The 16,974-nt window shown below is 45.0% G+C and overlaps 1 protein-coding gene across 23 annotated transcripts in view; it reads right to left on the bottom strand.

Moving 5' to 3' along the window:
- The window catches only part of ANKRD6 (ankyrin repeat domain 6), a 186,401-nt gene that overhangs the window by 47,317 nt on the left and 122,110 nt on the right, over window positions 1-16,974 (bottom strand). For 9 of the 23 annotated variants that reach the window (XM_057739376.1, XM_057739373.1, XM_057739379.1 and 6 more), the window contains one exon: window positions 14,569-14,832. The exons of 12 other annotated variants lie outside the window; for them this stretch is intronic. In XM_057739376.1, coding sequence (XP_057595359.1) covers window positions 14,569-14,688 — 120 coding nt within the window. In that variant the 5' untranslated portion in view covers window positions 14,689-14,832. Of the gene's footprint in view, window positions 1-14,568; window positions 14,833-16,974 lie in introns of those variants that run through there. 2 more of the 23 variants (XM_057739371.1, XM_057739386.1) reach the window with 1 other exon arrangement.

The raw sequence follows: 16,974 nt of genomic DNA, 5'->3' as shown, positions 1-16,974 counted from the left end.
CCTTCAGAAAAGGAGACACTGAGTGTGGGAGAAACACTTAACTTTACGTACCTTCTGTTTTAGAACCATGTGGATGTAAATATTACCTGTTCAAAATACTTACGTTTTTAATATATTTTTCTTTTTTTAATTTTGGCTGCACCGTGCAGCATGTGGGATCTTAGTTCCCCGAGCAGGGATGGAACCCGTGCCCCCTGCAGTGGAATCTCGGAGTCTTAACTACTGGACTGCCAGGGAAGTCCCTTTTATATCTTTTTAAACAAGTGTATGGAGTCTTCTGGAAGAAGCATGCTACAGACAGCATATTCTCTCGAGTGGACACTTCCACGTGGCCAATGGCCTTGTAAGCGTCTATTTCTCTCACGCCCACTTGTTGGGGTCTGGCAGCTTTCAGGAAAGGACTACAAACCAAAAGGCTGGCAAACAAGTTCAGACCCGCCCCATTCCAATAAGTTCTAATGTTAAACACACCCCGACAGATTCAAAACAAAAGCAAATGAACAGCAACAAAAAAGATCCTTGGTTTCCACTGTTCCGGCTGCGTTTCTTGAGGCTGTGAATGTACATCACGTATCTACCTCCAGCCTTCCCCTTGGCATGGCTGAAGAAAGGTAGCCACCAGCCCTGCGTGCTCTTCATTTCTGCAGACACGATCAAAGCCATGCTCGGGAAAGTTACGTTACTACAATCAAACCCTTTTCTTTTTAAAAGTTTAAAGTTTGTATTTATTGGAGTGTAGTCATTCACTAGTGATGTGAAAGCTCCATGGAGCCACAAACAACCTATAAATGAGTCAGGGCCCAGGACATCCCACCCAAAATATGCCTCAATGGCACACTGATTATTTTCAATTACAGTTATTTGAGGGCTTCCCTGGTGGTATAGTGGTTAAGAATCCGCCTGCCAATGCAGGGGACACGGGTTCGAGCCCCGGTCTGGGAAGATCCCACATGCCGCAGAGCAACTAAGCCCGTGTGCCACAACTACTGAGCCTAAGTGCTAGAGCCCACAAGCCACAACTACTGAGCCCGTGTGCCACAACTACTGAGCCCATGTGCCACAACTACTGAAGCCTGTGTACCTAGAGCCCGTGCTCCACAGCAAGAGAAGCCACCGCATTGAGAAGCCTGTGCATCGCAACGAAGAGTAGCCCCTGCTCGCCTCAACTAGAGAAAGCCCACACGCAGCAATGAAGACACAATTCAGCCAATAAAAATAAATAAATAAATTTATTTTTTAAAAAGTTTAAAAAAAAGTTACTTGAGAAATGGCTGGTGAGAAAAAATATTTTTAAAAATACTCTGAGCACCCCACCTCTTTCCCTCTGAAAGCAGGAAATAATTCTCCCACGTGAAGTCATCCTCCCTATAAACTGGGGGACAGAAAACATCCTCACAACCAAAGCTAGAGAATTCAAGGCTAAGAAAGCTGTACAAGCAAACTTCTGCATGAGTAGGCTACCCCAAGCACAAATCCCTTTGTTTTGTTAAATCTTCACAAATAATTGTTTTTTGGTCTAAAAATGATATATAAACAAATGGCTTTGGTCACTTTGGGGTGGAGGGGATCCCATTTCTATGAGACCCCTGTGTGTATGAATTAAATTGTTTTCTCCTGTTAATCTGTCTTGTGTCAGTTTAATTATTAGACCAACCAAAAGAATTCTGCGGGAAGGTGAAGGGAAATTTCCCCCTCACCAACAAATGACTAAAACAAAATTATTAAACCCCCTTAAGTTTATTTTTTCTTATTTTTTAAGCTCTTTATTGGAATATAATTGCTTTAAACTCTTGTACCAGTTTTTGAGGTACACCAAAGTGAATCAGCTGTATTTATACACACATCCCCATATCCCCTCCCTCCAGTGACTCCCCCCCACCCTCCCTGTCCTGGCCCTCTAAAGCATCATCCATCAACGAGTTGACCTCCCTTTGTTATACAGCAACTTCCCACTAGATATCTATTTTACAGTTGGTAGTGTATCTATGTCTATGCTACTCTCTCACTTCATCCCAGCTTCCCCTTCACCCCCCACCCCAGTCCTGTGTCCTCAAGTCCATTCTCTACATCTGCATCTCCACTCCTGCCCTGTCACTGGGTTCATCAGTACCATTTCTTCAAATTCCATATATATGAGTTAGCATATGGTATTTGTTTTTCTCTTTCTGGCTTACTTCACTCCGCACGACAGTCTCTAGGTCTATCCACCTCATTTCATATAGTTCAATTTCATTCCTTTTTATGGCTGAGTAATATTCCATTGTATATATGTGCCACATCTTCTTTATCCATTCATCTGTTGATGGACATTTAGGTTGCTTCCATGTCCTGGCTATTGTAAATAGTGCTGCAATGAACATTATGGTACATGTTTCTTTCTGGATTATGATTTCCTCTGGGAATATGCCCAGTAGTGGGATTACTGGGTCATATGGGAGTTCCATTTTTAGTTTTTTAAGGAACCTCCAAACTGTTTTCCACAGTGGCTGTACCAACTTACTTTCCCACCAACAGTGCAGGAGAGTTCCCTTTTCTCCACACCCTCTCCAACATTTGTTGTTTCTAGATTTTGTGTTGATGGCCATTCTGACCAGTGTGAGGTGATACCTCATTGTAGCTTTGACTTGTATTTCTCTAATGATTAGTGATGTTGAGCATCTTTTCATGTGTTTGTTGGCCATCTGTATGTCTTCTTTGGAGAAATGTCTATTTAGGTCTTCCGCCCATTTGTGGATTGGGTTGTTTGCTTTTTTGGTATTAAGCTGCATGAGCTGCTTGTATATTTTGGAGATTAATCCTTTGTCCGTTGCTTCGTTGGCGAGTATTTTCTCCCATTCTGAGGTAAACCCCTTAAATTTATTTCCTTACATAACAACTATTATATTTAGAACAGCTATTTTTTTTCAAAATCAAGGTGTAATTTACATTCAATAAAATTCACCCTTTTTAAGTATTCAGTTTGATACGTTTGGATCTATATATAGAATCACAGAAAACCATCAGTGCACGCAAAATAGAGATTTTCATCTCCTCCCCACAATTCCCACCTGCTTTTTTTTTTTTTTCCCCAGTTGTCCCTTTTCACCACCCCTGGTCCCTGGCAATCACTTATCTATTTTCTGTTCCTATAGTTTTGACTCTTCTAGAGAGTTGTACAAAGGGAGTCACATTGCGTATGGCCTTTTGTGTCTGGCTTCAAGTGCATAAGGCTTTGAGATTCATCCATGTTCCTTCCTCTCTTGGTAGCTCAGTCCTTTCTGTTGCTGAATAGCATTCCCCACTATGTTCGTCAATTCAGCAGCTTGGATGGAAGGCGGTTTACTTTAAGCAACTGGCTCTTGCCAACTGTGGAGGCCTGGCAAGTCCTAACTGCAGGTAGACAGGCGGGCTGGAGGCAGAATTCTCTCTTCATTCAGTGCTGGACACTGTGCTACACAGCTCTCATCTCATCTAATCCTCACGGCAACCCCACAAGGTGGGGATTAGCCTCATTTTTCAGATGAGGACACTGACTGGCCTGTGTCCTCTGCTCAGGACTCCCTGCCTGGCACTTGGACCACGACTCTCAGACCATAAGATGCTGGCTGTTGCATCATCAAGACCGCCTGGTAATGGCTGCCGCACCCAAAGCTTATCACACGCCAAGTGCTATTCTACGTTCCTTGCATAATTGAGTCAGCCAGTGCTGAAACAACCTCATGAGGCAGCCGGTATTATTTAATCCTCATTTTACAGGTGACAATATGAGTCACAAAGGGAACAAGCAACTTCCCTGAGATCACAGAGCTGGTCAATACATTGGTGTTTGAATCCAGGTGAGTCTGGCTTCTGGACCCATGTTCATACCTCTGCACTACACTTCCTTGGTCAGGAATTTCTGAAATTGCTATAAAACTCTGGGAATGGTGTGCATGTGGTACTGGCAGTGGCGGGGAGGAGAAGGCTCTTTGGCCTAAGCCCCTCCCACAGGACGGAGGGGAGAAGGAGCTGGGAAGGGGTGGCTAGGCTGGTGCTGGAAGGAACAGGGACTGCTCCAGTGCAGTCCTTCCTAAGTGTGGGCCTCAGAGCTGGACAGGGCTGATTCCCTCCCAGGTTACTGACCACTTAATCGGTAAGTTACTCAACTGCTCGAGCTGCTTCCTGCTAAGTGCCTCCCCTTCCTTACCAGTGTTGCACAGACAGGAGCACAGGCTTTCTGAGCTGCGAGAATTCCAGTGAGATGGCAAATATATAGCACTGGTCCACTTCTGGCACAGGCATTCAACACATATTTCTAAACTTGATTTCATGTGTTGCAAATTACTAAAGTAACATAGGCTTGTTCTAATAAGCGGACCAATACAATGGAAAAATCTATGAAAGCAAAGCGAATCATCTTCCCCTCCCGGGAACCAGCGTCAGCAGTCTCTTGTGTTCCCCACGGTTCTCTGTGCTCATACAACTACAAGCAGTTTGCAGAGAGAAGTGGACTTGTGCTTCAACCCAAATGTATCAGACTGTATCCATCACTTGCTACTATGCTACTTGCCTTTTTCATTTATCAATGGATATAACTGGTCAGGATAAATGTAACACTTTCCCAAGTTCTTTGTGCATAAACATATATGCAAATGTAACATTTTACATAAATTAGACACACATGACATGGTGTAAGTCTGCATATGGTCTTTAGTTCTTTTTTTTCCTAGCCACCCCCCATGTTGCCACCTGCTGAGTTTTCCGCTCATCCACTCTCTACACCTTGAGGCTGCGCGGTCTGTAGTTCATCTAAATCCTGTGTCATTACTCAGGGCTGGTGGTAGGTATCAAACAGAAATTTGATAAACATTAATTTTATGAATGAAACCGCATTTTTCTTCTTAACTAAAGCTGCATCAAATAACCTCTGCCTGGTTACTTCTGGAGAAAATGAAAGCTGTGGTGAGACATCCCAAGCACCAGTTTCCTACACGTTCTATAAAAAGATACTGGACCTGTGGATTCTAAGCAGCTCTCAACTGGAGCTATGTGGTCAGTGGTTGGCATTAAGGAGCAACGTGGAGGGTTTATCCAGAGGACAAAATACCTACTGGTATTGAGGTAACGAAATAAAGCTGTATGTGAAGATATTAACTAAAATGTGAGGTGACTGTGGAGAGAATATGTTCATATAAAACTAAGGCTTGCTTCTTTTAAAACCAGGGCTTTCCTGCAAAGAAAAATCCCATTTTTCTGTTTCAGTATCAAATATCTTAAGAAGTGTCCATGGGGGGCACCTGGAGAGAAAAGTAGGAGGCAGAATGAGCCTCAAGGGGTCACTGAGAGGATGTGTAAGTGGAGAGATGTGATGGAGCCAAAAGAAGAAAGCATGGGGACTTCCCTGGTGGTCCAGTGGTTAAGACTTCACCTTCCAATGCAACGGGTGCGGGTTCGATCCCTGGTGGGGGAGCTAAGATCCCACATGCCTCGGGGCCATAAAACCAAAACATACAAAAACAAAAGCAATATTGGAACAAATTCAATAAAGACTTAAAAAATTATCCACACCAAAAAATCTTAAAAAAAAAAATAAAAAGAAAGAAGGATGGCTTTGGGCTTCTGCTTGAGGGACTGTGCTTCCACTAATAGGGACCATGGGGAGAGGACTAGATTTCAGGAGTGGATATACAGGTTCACTCCTGGGCATTCAGATCTGAAGCACCTGTGAAGCACCTGGGGATCACTCAAATAAAGATGCTGTGATGTGGGTCAGGGAGGGAGACTGGGGACCAGCCGGAGGTGTAAAGTCAAGGCGCGTATGTGGAATGAGAGCATTTGAGGCTGGAGAGCCCGGAGGAGAGCCGGCTTTAGAAGAGCAAAGGGACACGGAGAAGGAGCTTTTGGAAAAGAAAACGGGGAGGTAGAACCAAGGGGAGCCAAGAGAGGGGAGGACAGGCCAGACTCCAACTGTAGTCTGTCTCCACATCAGAACAGAAGCTCCTTGAGGCCAGGACATTTTCCCCTGTCTTGTTCACGGGTGCAAAGCAGGCGCTCAACTAATACTTGCTGGATGAGGAAATAAGGGGTGACCTTGGTGAGAGCAAAGGCAGAGGAGTGAGGGGTTGCTGTGCGATCTGGAGTTACCATCTCTAACAGCGGACAAGCTTACTCCACGCATATGTCAGACCTCTCAGGATACCCAGTGTCTTTGTCAGGTTACCTATTCTAACGGAAAATGTGTTGGTCAACACAGCTGGAAAGATAATTGGTCTAAATATGAAAATTATGCAGATGGCAGGTCAGAGTTCTCACTGAGCCTTTCCCTTAAAACACGAATTTAACTCCGCCATAAAAAAAAAATAACGCTGTTTGCAGCAATATGGATGGACCTAGATATTGTCATACTGAGTGAAGTAAGTCAGCCAAAGACAAATATCATATGATATTGCTTATATGTGGAATCTAAAAAAAGGGTACAACTGAACTTAACTACAAAACAGAATTAGAGACACAGATGTAGAAAACAAACTTATGATTAACAGGGGGTAAGAGGGGGAGAGATAAATTGGGAGATTGGAATTGACATGTACACACTACTATATATAAAACAGATAACTAACAAGAACCTCCTGTAGAGCACAGGGAACTCTACTCAATACTGTGTGATGGCCTATATGGGAAAAGAATCTAAAAAACAGTGGATATATGTATACATATAACTGATTCCTTTTGCTGTATACCTGAAGCTAACACAACATTGTAAATCAACAACAGCCCAATAAAAACTTTTTTTAAAAATGAACTTAAAATGCTTAAGTGTAGTTTCTACACCAGTTCCCAGCTCGCAGTCCCGCTGCCTCTGATGACGTGTCCTGTGCATGGCAACTTCACCTGTGCTTGGTGGATAAGGCATCATAACCACACACTACTAGCTACCAGGTAAAATCCCTAAGAGGACAGAAGAGGCTGCCCTTCTCTGAGGCCCCTGGTGTTACAGTGATGACATCGACATGGGAGGCAGGAGATCCCGGTTCCGGGGTCAGCTCTTGCATGCCCTAGGTTGTATGTCACTTCCCTTTTGGGGCCCCCATTTCCTCCCCACTCCAAAAGAAAAAGCTGTACACGTATAGCGCGTGGCGTTCTAGGGATGAGCAGCATGTATATGAAAATGACTTGAAAGGTGTAAAACGTTACATACATGTGCAATACCACTTTGGGGATAGTGCTTGATTAAAGTTCCTGGGCACATGAGGTGCTAGTCAGTAACACATCTGCAGATTATATCTATGTGTAAGATGCCAGGGAAGACGCTCTAGTAACCAGCAGCCCACAGGATGTTCCCAAGCCAAAGTCATAAACCATGCAGGGCAACCTTGACAGTCAGGGGCAAAGACTCTGGCACCACATGGCCCAGGTTCAAATCCCAGTCCTGATACTTTCTGAAGCTTTGGGGAAGTTTCCTCACCTCTCCTTGCCTCAGTTTCCTCATCTGTATAACAAGAATAGAGTTGTGGTGAGGTTTAGAGGACTTAATCATTGTAGACCTTTACAAGAGTAACTGACACCTCGTAAGCCTTAATTGTAAGCAATTTACACTAAACGTTATTCCCGTCACTGGACACACATGGGGCTTAACGTGTGCGTACCGTGCTAGGCACCGGAGGGGTTCAAGAAACAGACCCAATAGTTTGTGCCCACTTAGATTTTATAACTGCAGCCACATGTGTTATCACATTTAGTCCCTATGGAAATCCTCTAAGTTTTGGGAGGAAAATGAGACATGCGAAGTGAAGAAATCTGCCTACACCTGTGCTTCTCAGCGAGGGGCAATTCTGCCCACTCCCCCACCCCCAGGGGATATTTGGCAATGTCTGGAGACATTTTTGACCGTCACGACTAGAGAGGAGGGGGTACCGTGTGCATCTGATGGACAGAGGCCGGAGATGCTGCGGGACATTCTACAATGCATAGGACGACCCCCCACAACAAAGGATTATCTGGCCCAAAACGTCAACAGTGCGGAAGCTGAGAAACTCTGGCCTACATTCACAAGCAGTCAGTAAGCAGTGGAGCAAGCACCTGTATCAAGGTCTTTGGATTCCAAATCCAGAGCTTTCCTTCTGTGTCAAACACAGAGAAATAGAAAAGAGAAACGGGCCCAGGTCAGAGTGACAGTCTGCGGGGGAGTTCGAGCACCCACAGAGCAGCGTGCAAGTACGAGAGACACACAGCAAATGGGCCGCGGGTGCTGCACCAGCGCGGAGGAAGTGAGTTCCCCACAGGGTACCGGCGCAGTACCGTTCTCTCCTGCTGGTGCAGGCTCATGAGCTGGGTTCTGAATGGGCGGGCCTTCGAGGGGCACAGTGGATGCAAAAGGCCTTTCAGGAGGCCGATGCAAGTTAGAATCTATGAGCTGAGTTTCTCAACAGCAACACTGTAAGCTCAAAAACAATAAAACATTGCCTTCAAAGTCCTAGGTTTCGGAACTTCCCTGATGGCACAGTGGTTAAGAATCCAGCTGCCAATGCAGGGGACATGGGTTTGATCCCTGGTCTAGGAAGATCCCGCATGCCACGGAGCAACTAAGCCCATGCGCCACAACTACTGAGCCTGAGCTCTAGAGCCCAAAAGCCATAACTATTGAGCCCACGTGCCGCAACTAGTGAAGCCCATGTGCCTAGAGCCCATGCTCCGAAACACGAGAAGCCACCACAATGAGAAGCCCGGGCACCGCAACGGAGTAGCCTCCGCTCACCACAACTAGAGAAAGCCTGCATGCAGCAACAAAGACTCAACTCAGCCAATAAATAAATAAATTTTTTTTAAAAGTTCTAGGTTTCATACCAAATTGTCAGTTAAATGAGAGGGTAGAATAAAGATTATTTTTCAGATATGCAAACTCTCAAAACATTTATCTTCCATGTTCCCTCTCTTAGGAAACTGCCAGAGGATATGCACCACCAAAATGAGGGTGACGTGAGTTTTGGCAAATAGGGGGTCTAACCTGGGGGAGAGGTGAAAGGAATTCTCAGGATGACGCCATGCATCAGAACTAGAGAGCAGCCCAGATTAAACTGGAATAGAAGGATGGATCAGTTCAGAAGGGATATCTCCAGGAAAAGAATAAAACTGATAAATACATGATAGGCTTAATCATGGAAATTACACTAAGAGCTGTTTTTTTATTTTGTTTTCCCCGGCCATGCTGCACAGCTTGTGGGATAAATGTCTCAGTTCCCCGACAAGGGATTGAACCTGGACCATGGCAGTGAAAGCCTGGAATCCTAACCGTCAGGCCACCAGGGAACTCCCACTAAGAACTGTTTTACAGAGTTGAAAGGCACAGGAAACATCTAACTATAAGCATGAATAAAACTAAACAAATTTAAAAATTAAGGCAATGAACAAGTTCAGGAAAAGCAGCAAGTTATACAAACAATGGAAATGTAATGATAGTACAATTATTGGTTCACCACTGAAGAGCATTTATATAATCACACTAATTATGGATCTGCTCCAAAATTGTGACATAACTAGATGGGGGAAATGTGGGAGAGAAAGGGGCAATGGATTGTGTCTAAAACGGATCAGTCTTTCCTGTGCACTCATTCTCAGGAAGGCATCTGGGCTGTGCTATTCAAGATGGTAGCCGGTGAGTGATGGATGGTAGATTACTGATGTGGAAGATAACAAAATAAGTTTTATAAGATGTTTTTCATAAAGAAGATATTTTAATTTATCATGTTTGGCTGACAGTATACTATAAAAAAAAGATCCAAGGTATCTATGAAATTATTAACCAATTAAAAAATGTAATAAATTTGAAAATTCACATGATGCAAATGAATACGAAATACTTAAAATTAAGCTCAATGTTACATTTATAAGTGTGTTTTAATATAGGTCAACAAATTAAGTGTAACTTCAACTTGTGGAGCATTAAAAAAAACAAACAATATGGTAGTCAATGACCACACATGGCATTTAAACAATTAGCTAAAATTAAATTTAAAATTCAGTTCCTCAGTCGCATAAGCCACATGTCAAGTACCGCCAACCCTTGAACAACATGAGAGTTAATGGTACCAACCCTCCGTGCTGTCAAAAATCCGAGTATAACTTCTATTCATATTCCCAGGTCCTCCATATCCAAGGTTCCTTGGTATCTGCAGCTCCAAATTCCCAGATTCAACAAAGCACTGCCCACATGGTGCTATAGTATTTGCTATTGAAAAAACCTACGTCTAAGTGGACCTGCAAAGTACAGTTCAACTGTACTCAACAGCCATGTGTTGCTACTCTGACGGCACAGATACAGAACATTCCAGCATCACAGAAAGTTCTGCCAGACAGCACTGTACTAGAGGATGTACCACATCAAAACAAAGAAGCAGAAAGACTCTGGGTTCCAAAAAATAGAACGTCAACATATATAAAAGCGGTAAGGGTAGAAGAGTAAAGACAGATCCTCGGACAGCTGCCAGAGGATGAGAACCGCCAGTCCAGACTGAAGCAGGGGAGGGGGCTCCAGGGGACAGCTCTCCAAGCACAACCAATGGAGAGACTACCTAACATTCTGCACATCCAGAGATTACACAGCCGGGGACGATTAGTGGTAGGTAAGAGACCAAACTAAAGAAACAAACGAGACGATTACTAATGTCAAGGTAAACAAATTATTCCAAAAACGTTAATGTTATGATAGTACGTACCACGTGGCTCAGCTACGAGTGGCATAAATTGGTTACAATATGCATGTGCTGGACGCTGAGGCCATCATTGTGAAAGTGTGTGTGAGAGGGCAGGGGAGGGAAGGAAAGCTACACCTTAAATCATCCGTTTCATATTGTTAAACAGAGAATGCCCAAAATGGAAAAATCAAGATTTAGCAGTATCAGGATATCTTTATGCATGTAAACACTAAAAGCATCTACCTACCTAAAGAGTTGAAAGTAGCTGCCTGTGGAGAATCAAAAATGGAAGGCAGGACTTCCCTGATGGCGCAGTGGTTAAGAATCCAACTGCCAGTGCAGGGGACACGGGTTCGAGCCCTGGTCCGGGAAGATCCCACAGGCCACGGAGCAGCTAAGCCTGTGATCCACAACTACTAAGCCTGCGCTCTAGAGCCCGTGAGCCACAACTACTGAGCCTGAGTGCCACAACTACTGAAGCCCGTATGCCTAGAAGCCCTTGCTCTGCCACAAGAGAAGCCACCACGATGAGAAGGCCGTGCACTGCAACGAAGAATAGCTCCTACTCGCCACAACCAGAGAAAGCCCACCCGCAGCAACGAAGACCCAACGCAGCCAAAATAATAAATAAATAAAATAATAAATGAATCTTTAAAAAAAAAGTTAAAAAAAATGGAAGGCAAAAATATTTGATGCTCTAATTTATGTGTATGCGCAACATAAAAATTAAAATAAAATTTCAATTGTTTCTAAATTAAAAATTAAACTGATTAATCAAGTTAGTAGTATTTGCATATTCATTAGAAATATGAAAATAAATGCCAGGGAGAAAAAACAGCTGAAAAATTTTAAAGTTTTTTCTTCAGGGGAGCAGATTGGAGTTGGGCCAGGGAATAGCTGTTTTTGTTAAAAGCCTTCTTAGTAGTATTTGAATTTATACTTTTAGAGCTTCTATGTACATGCTTTACCTTGATAATTATTAAAAAGCAAATCATGTACAAAAAAACCCCACAGACAATAATAAGCATTGGTGAGGACATAGAGACAATGGAAGCGTCATACATTGCTGATGGGAATGTAACATGGTAACTTGGCAGTTCCTTAAAATGTTAAACATAGATTTACCATGTGACCCAGCAATTCCACTCTGAGGTGTCCACCCAGGAGAAAAGAGAACATATGTCCACACAAAAACTGCACAAACGTGTTCACAGAAGTATTAATCATAATAGTTCCCAACCAGAAACAATCCAAAATGTCCATCAACTGATGACTGGATAAACCAAATGTGGTGTATGTATATAGTGGGATCACATTCTGCAATCAAAGGAAGATGCGTGCTGCAACACAGATGAGCCTTGAAAACAGCAGGCTAAGCGAAAACACCCGGACACAAAAGACCACATAATGTATGATTCCATTTATACGAAATGTCCACAAAAGGGAAATCTATAGAAACAGAAAGCAGATCGACGGTTGCCAGGAGCTGGGGATGGGAATGGGGTGTGAGAGCCAACAAGCATGGCGTTTCTTACTGGGATTCCAAATTAGAAACGCTCTAAAACTAGACACAGCGATGGCTGCACAACTCTGTAAATACATTAAAAATTATCGAGTTTCACACTTAAAATGTGTACATTTTTTGGCATGTAAGTTATACCTCAATAAAGCTGTTTTTTAAAAAGTAAATGATGAAGTCGTCTATTTAAAAAAGAGAACTTGCAGACTATGAGCTAAGTGCTTTAATAAGTTATTACTATAATAATTCTGAAAGGCTGTTATTATTATCCCCATTTTACAGATAAGGAGACTGAGGCTCAAAGAAGTTAAGCAACTTGCACAATTAGCAAACACAGCAAAGTTAAAATGTGTGCCCAGGCACCCTAACTTCAGAGTTCCTGAATTTTCTCCCACGTGCGACTGCCTGCGTCCTGAAGAGCTGTGGGTAGATCACGCTGAGGCCTGAGTTGGGGTTCCCTTCTTCCTGGATTCCATACCACCTAGTCACCACCTAGGTCAGCGAGCTGTTAGGCCAATGGGTGACCTTTGAGTAGCCAAAGATTTTCTCTCTAGAGACCAGCATTGTGATACCGTGACTTATACTAAGAAATACATATTTGCTCTTAGTTTCCATTCCCGGCTTACAGCTCCTCACAACTCCTTGGAATTTCCTGAGTGATAAGAACAACGGGAGCGTCTTTTGTTATAATAGTTGGTCTTCTGTTATCAGTTCCTGAAATACCCCTGGAACCATACAGGTGAAAGGAGTGTGTTATTCATAATAAACCCCTTTCAACCACCCCTGAGTTTATGTTAATAAGATAACTTATGCAAAGCCCTAAGGATGGAGGGCTGGTTGCCAGGGGAACCAACTTTCAGTCCCACTTCCCTGACCTCCAGGGAGGGGAGAGAGGCTGGAGGTTGAATCAGTCACCAATGGCCAATGATTTAGTCAATCCTGTCTATGTAATGAAGCCCCCATGAAAACCCAGAGGACAGGGTTCAGGGAACTTCTGGGCTGGTGAACACAGAGATGCTGGGAGGGTGGTGCGCTCAGAGGCATGGAAGCTCAGCACCCTTTCCCCGTACAGCACCCTGGTCCTCTGCATCTCTTCCATCTGCCCGTTCCTGGGTTATATCCTTTTATAATAAACTGGTAATCTAGTAAGTAAAATGTTTTTCTGAGTTCTGTGAGCTGCATTAGCCAATTAATTCAACCCAAGGAGGGGGTGGTGGGAACCTCTGATTTATAGCCAGTCAGTCAGAAGCACAGGTGACAACCTGGACTTGCAACTGGTGCCTGAAGCTGGACATGAGACTGGTGTCTGAAGCAATCTTATGGGACTGAGCCCTTAGCCTGTGAGGTCTGATGCTGTCCCCCGATAGATACTATTAGAACTGAGTTAACTGCTTGGTGGTGCTGGAAAAGCACATATTAGAAGCATGAAATATAGAGACTGCACATGAGTAACTAAAAATGTGAGCTGGCCAATCTTTGCCACAGGAGGTTAGAGGTTAACAGATGTTACTATTTGAATATGAAACTTCGCCTCTCTCCACAGGTCTCTCTGGGGTGGCGTGGAAGCCTGGGGGGGAGGGGAAGCTTTGGCGCCACCACTGGGTCCAAGCTGCAGTTTTGCCACTTAGCCACTGGGGGCCCCTTGAGCAAGTTACTTCAATCCTCTGTGCCTCAGTTACCTCATCCCTAAAGTGGGGACAAAAAGAGAACCTCTTCTAGAGACCTATAAAGTACTTAGAGCAACAGTAAGAGTTTGCCATCAGCATTACTTGGTCAAGGATTTGCACTTGTCACCTAACTGGGCAGAGCCTGCCTTCCTCAGTTTTGCAACAAAACTGCCCTTGGGGCTGTGCCTTCTCTCATCTCCCATGGTGTCATCTGTTGGTAAGGGGTCATCAATGCCCTCCAAATCTTGCCACACATTCTCACTGACCCATGTGAAATCAGCCTAAAGAGGGCGTGGGGGTCATCTGGTCCAAGCCCATCACTGTACAGGCAGAAGCAGCGAGGTTCTGCTCAGGGGCTGGGCTGCCCCATCCACAAGTCTCCCCAGGGAGCCTAGCGTGATTCTCGCACAAACACTCTACCCAGTAAGTTTTTGTGCCTCAGCTTCTCCAGAGAGATCTCTTGTCCATTTGACCAAAGAAGTAGGTGAGAAAAAGCCACACTGTGATTTTAAAGAGGGTCAAATGCTAATTACAAGTGACTCTATTTGAAAGATAGCAATGCAAACATTTAAAATCCTTCTTCTTTCCCCCCCAGACCTCCATAACTGGAAGCAAAAAACAACAACAAAATGGTTCTTTGAAAACTGTGAACCAAGCACAACCGTTTTACAGACAATGGTTAAGAGGCAGGCTTTTTCCCGGGGAATGGCTACAGTGTTTATTCTCTTGTTACCTTGGTAACCGCTACCTTGGCGCCCTTGTTGATGAGCTGAACCACATTCTCCGCCTGGCCTTTGTATGCAGCTATGAGCAGCCGTTCTGAAAGCGCGGCAACCGCATCCTGCTGGCTCATGAATTAGGAGAGAGAGACGTTTTGGGGGAAGCGGTAGACAAGTTCCTTTGGCTCAACGCGATGCCACGGGCCCAGGCAGGCACCCTCGGGTAAAGATGCTTCGATCATGGGAAGCTGCCTTCATCACTATGCCATCTTCGGGACCTAGGGGTTGCAGAACAAAGCCACCATCAGCGCTGCTCAGCACGCAGGACAGGCCACAGCTCTCCGCCCTGGTTTTAGGACACCTGTTGATTGCTGACTGTGGGGTGGGGGTGGGGGGAAGCAGTGGGGGGAAACTGGGGCAGACGGGGACATGCGGGATGCACCCTCTGCAGAGCAAACCCTGTACTCACAGACGGAAGGTCGAGACTATACTGAACCACCCCACCCACCCCCATTCCCAGCCCCGCCGCCTCCCTCTGGGCCGCCTCCAGACACCTAGGGCCAGAACTGCAAGGTCTGCTCTGCACTTCCTACACAGATAGCAGAGGGCTGATACAATCCCCTGAACGCAGCCTGGTTTCCAGGCCCACCCTCAGCAGGTAATGGCACCATGTGTGATCACAAAAGGCCCTCTGGACCATGCTTTGTGGGTCCATTACGGATAGAATGCCTACTCCCCTGGCCGGTTAGGCGCCCGTGGACCACTCCCGACGGAGACCGTGAGGGGGTTACATCTGTGGGGTTTTCTCCCAGCATTTCCTGCCATTCTATTCCTTCATCCTTTTCTCACTGTAAACAGTGCAGGTTCCTGAGTTCTGGCTCAGGCCATCTCCTGGCCAATTAACTGCTAGAACAACCCATCCTGGGAACGGATGCCACGAGCAGTTAATCTGGGGCGGGGTTTGTGCCTGCTCAAACTGCTGACAGGATGCTAGGCCCTGGCTCAGAGCAGTGGTCTGGGGGTAGCAACTAGTGGTAAAGTGACGCCTGTCTTTCCAACCAAAAGGCCAAATGAATAGAATTTTAAAGACTGACTCGAGCCTTCCAGGAGCCCTGGACCACCATTAGAGCAAACCAAAGCCACCGGCATTATGCCAAAGGTGAAGGGTTTGGGGGGCCAAAGAAGGAATGCTTAAGAATCTGACCCACTCCTCCCAGGACAGCAAGGAAATGTGGGCCTCTTTTTGTTTTAAATTGAACTTATTAAAAACACCAACATATGCAAATGGGAAGAAAATGCTGTACTACAAGGAATCCTAGGCCCTATCACACATTCTAACATTGAAGGACCACAAAATACAGATGTTTCCAGGCAAACCCCATGCTTCTTTCAATCTCTAAAGAGTAAGGAATTGGCTGTGATGTGACTGAGAAAGGGCTGGTCAGTACCCGCTCTGACTCTCCATCACCGGGACATCCAAGTGGGCGGTGTCACCACCCACTCTAGGCGGCTGGGGTTAAATGTTCATGTATAAAACAGGCAGGTCATTCTTATCTCTGCTCAACGTGTGAATGATCAAATTTTCTCACTGTTGTCCATCTGTTGCCCCAAATATGGGTAAAGAATAGCAAGGAGGGCTTCCCTGGTGGTGCAGTGATTAAGAATCTGCCTGCCAATGCAAGGGACATGGGTTCTATTCCTGGGCCGGGAAGATCCCACATGCCTCAGAGCAACTAAGCCCACATGACACAACTACTGAGCCTGTGCTCTAGAGCCAGCGAGCCACAACTACTGTGCCCATCTGCCACAATTACTGAAGCCCGTGCGCCCAGAGCCCGTGTGCCTATAGCACATATTCCACAACAAGAGAAGCCACCGCAATGAGAAGCCCACACTCATCACAACTAGAGAAAGCCTGTGCACAGCAACGAAGACCCAACCAGACAAAAAATAATAATAATAATAAAAAATAGAACAGCAAGGAAAGGGAATTCCCTGGTGGTCCAGTGGTTAGGATTCCAGGTTTTCACTGCCGAGGGCTCAGGTTCAATCCCTGGTTGGGGAACTAAGATCCCACAGGCCACGCAGCAGTGCAAAAAAAAAAAAAAAAACAAGGAAAGAGACACAAGGAACCCTCACAAACCCACCCTGCTCTGATCACCAGGCTCATTAGAAGAGACGCAAACCTGGAGACGGTACAAGCAGGGGACCCCTCCCTCAGCCACGGTCAGAGATCACTGGGATGCACCCGAAATCTTTGTTGAATGAATGAGCCAATGAAAGAACAAAGTTGAGACTCAAAGCAGAGAGAAACAGAGCTGGAAAAGCCTCTGGAAATTCCCAGGGTCTCACTGAAAGACTGTAGTTGGGGCTTTATGTTTCCCAGAAGGTTCCAGTGTTTGGGAGTGGTTTGTTTTTGA

This window comes from Hippopotamus amphibius, chromosome 6, assembly GCF_030028045.1.
Source record: "Hippopotamus amphibius kiboko isolate mHipAmp2 chromosome 6, mHipAmp2.hap2, whole genome shotgun sequence".
In the NCBI taxonomy this organism is placed as follows: domain Eukaryota; kingdom Metazoa; phylum Chordata; class Mammalia; order Artiodactyla; family Hippopotamidae; genus Hippopotamus; species Hippopotamus amphibius.
Note: the sequence above shows the minus strand (reverse complement) of the source record. Positions and strands in the feature narration are given on the sequence as shown.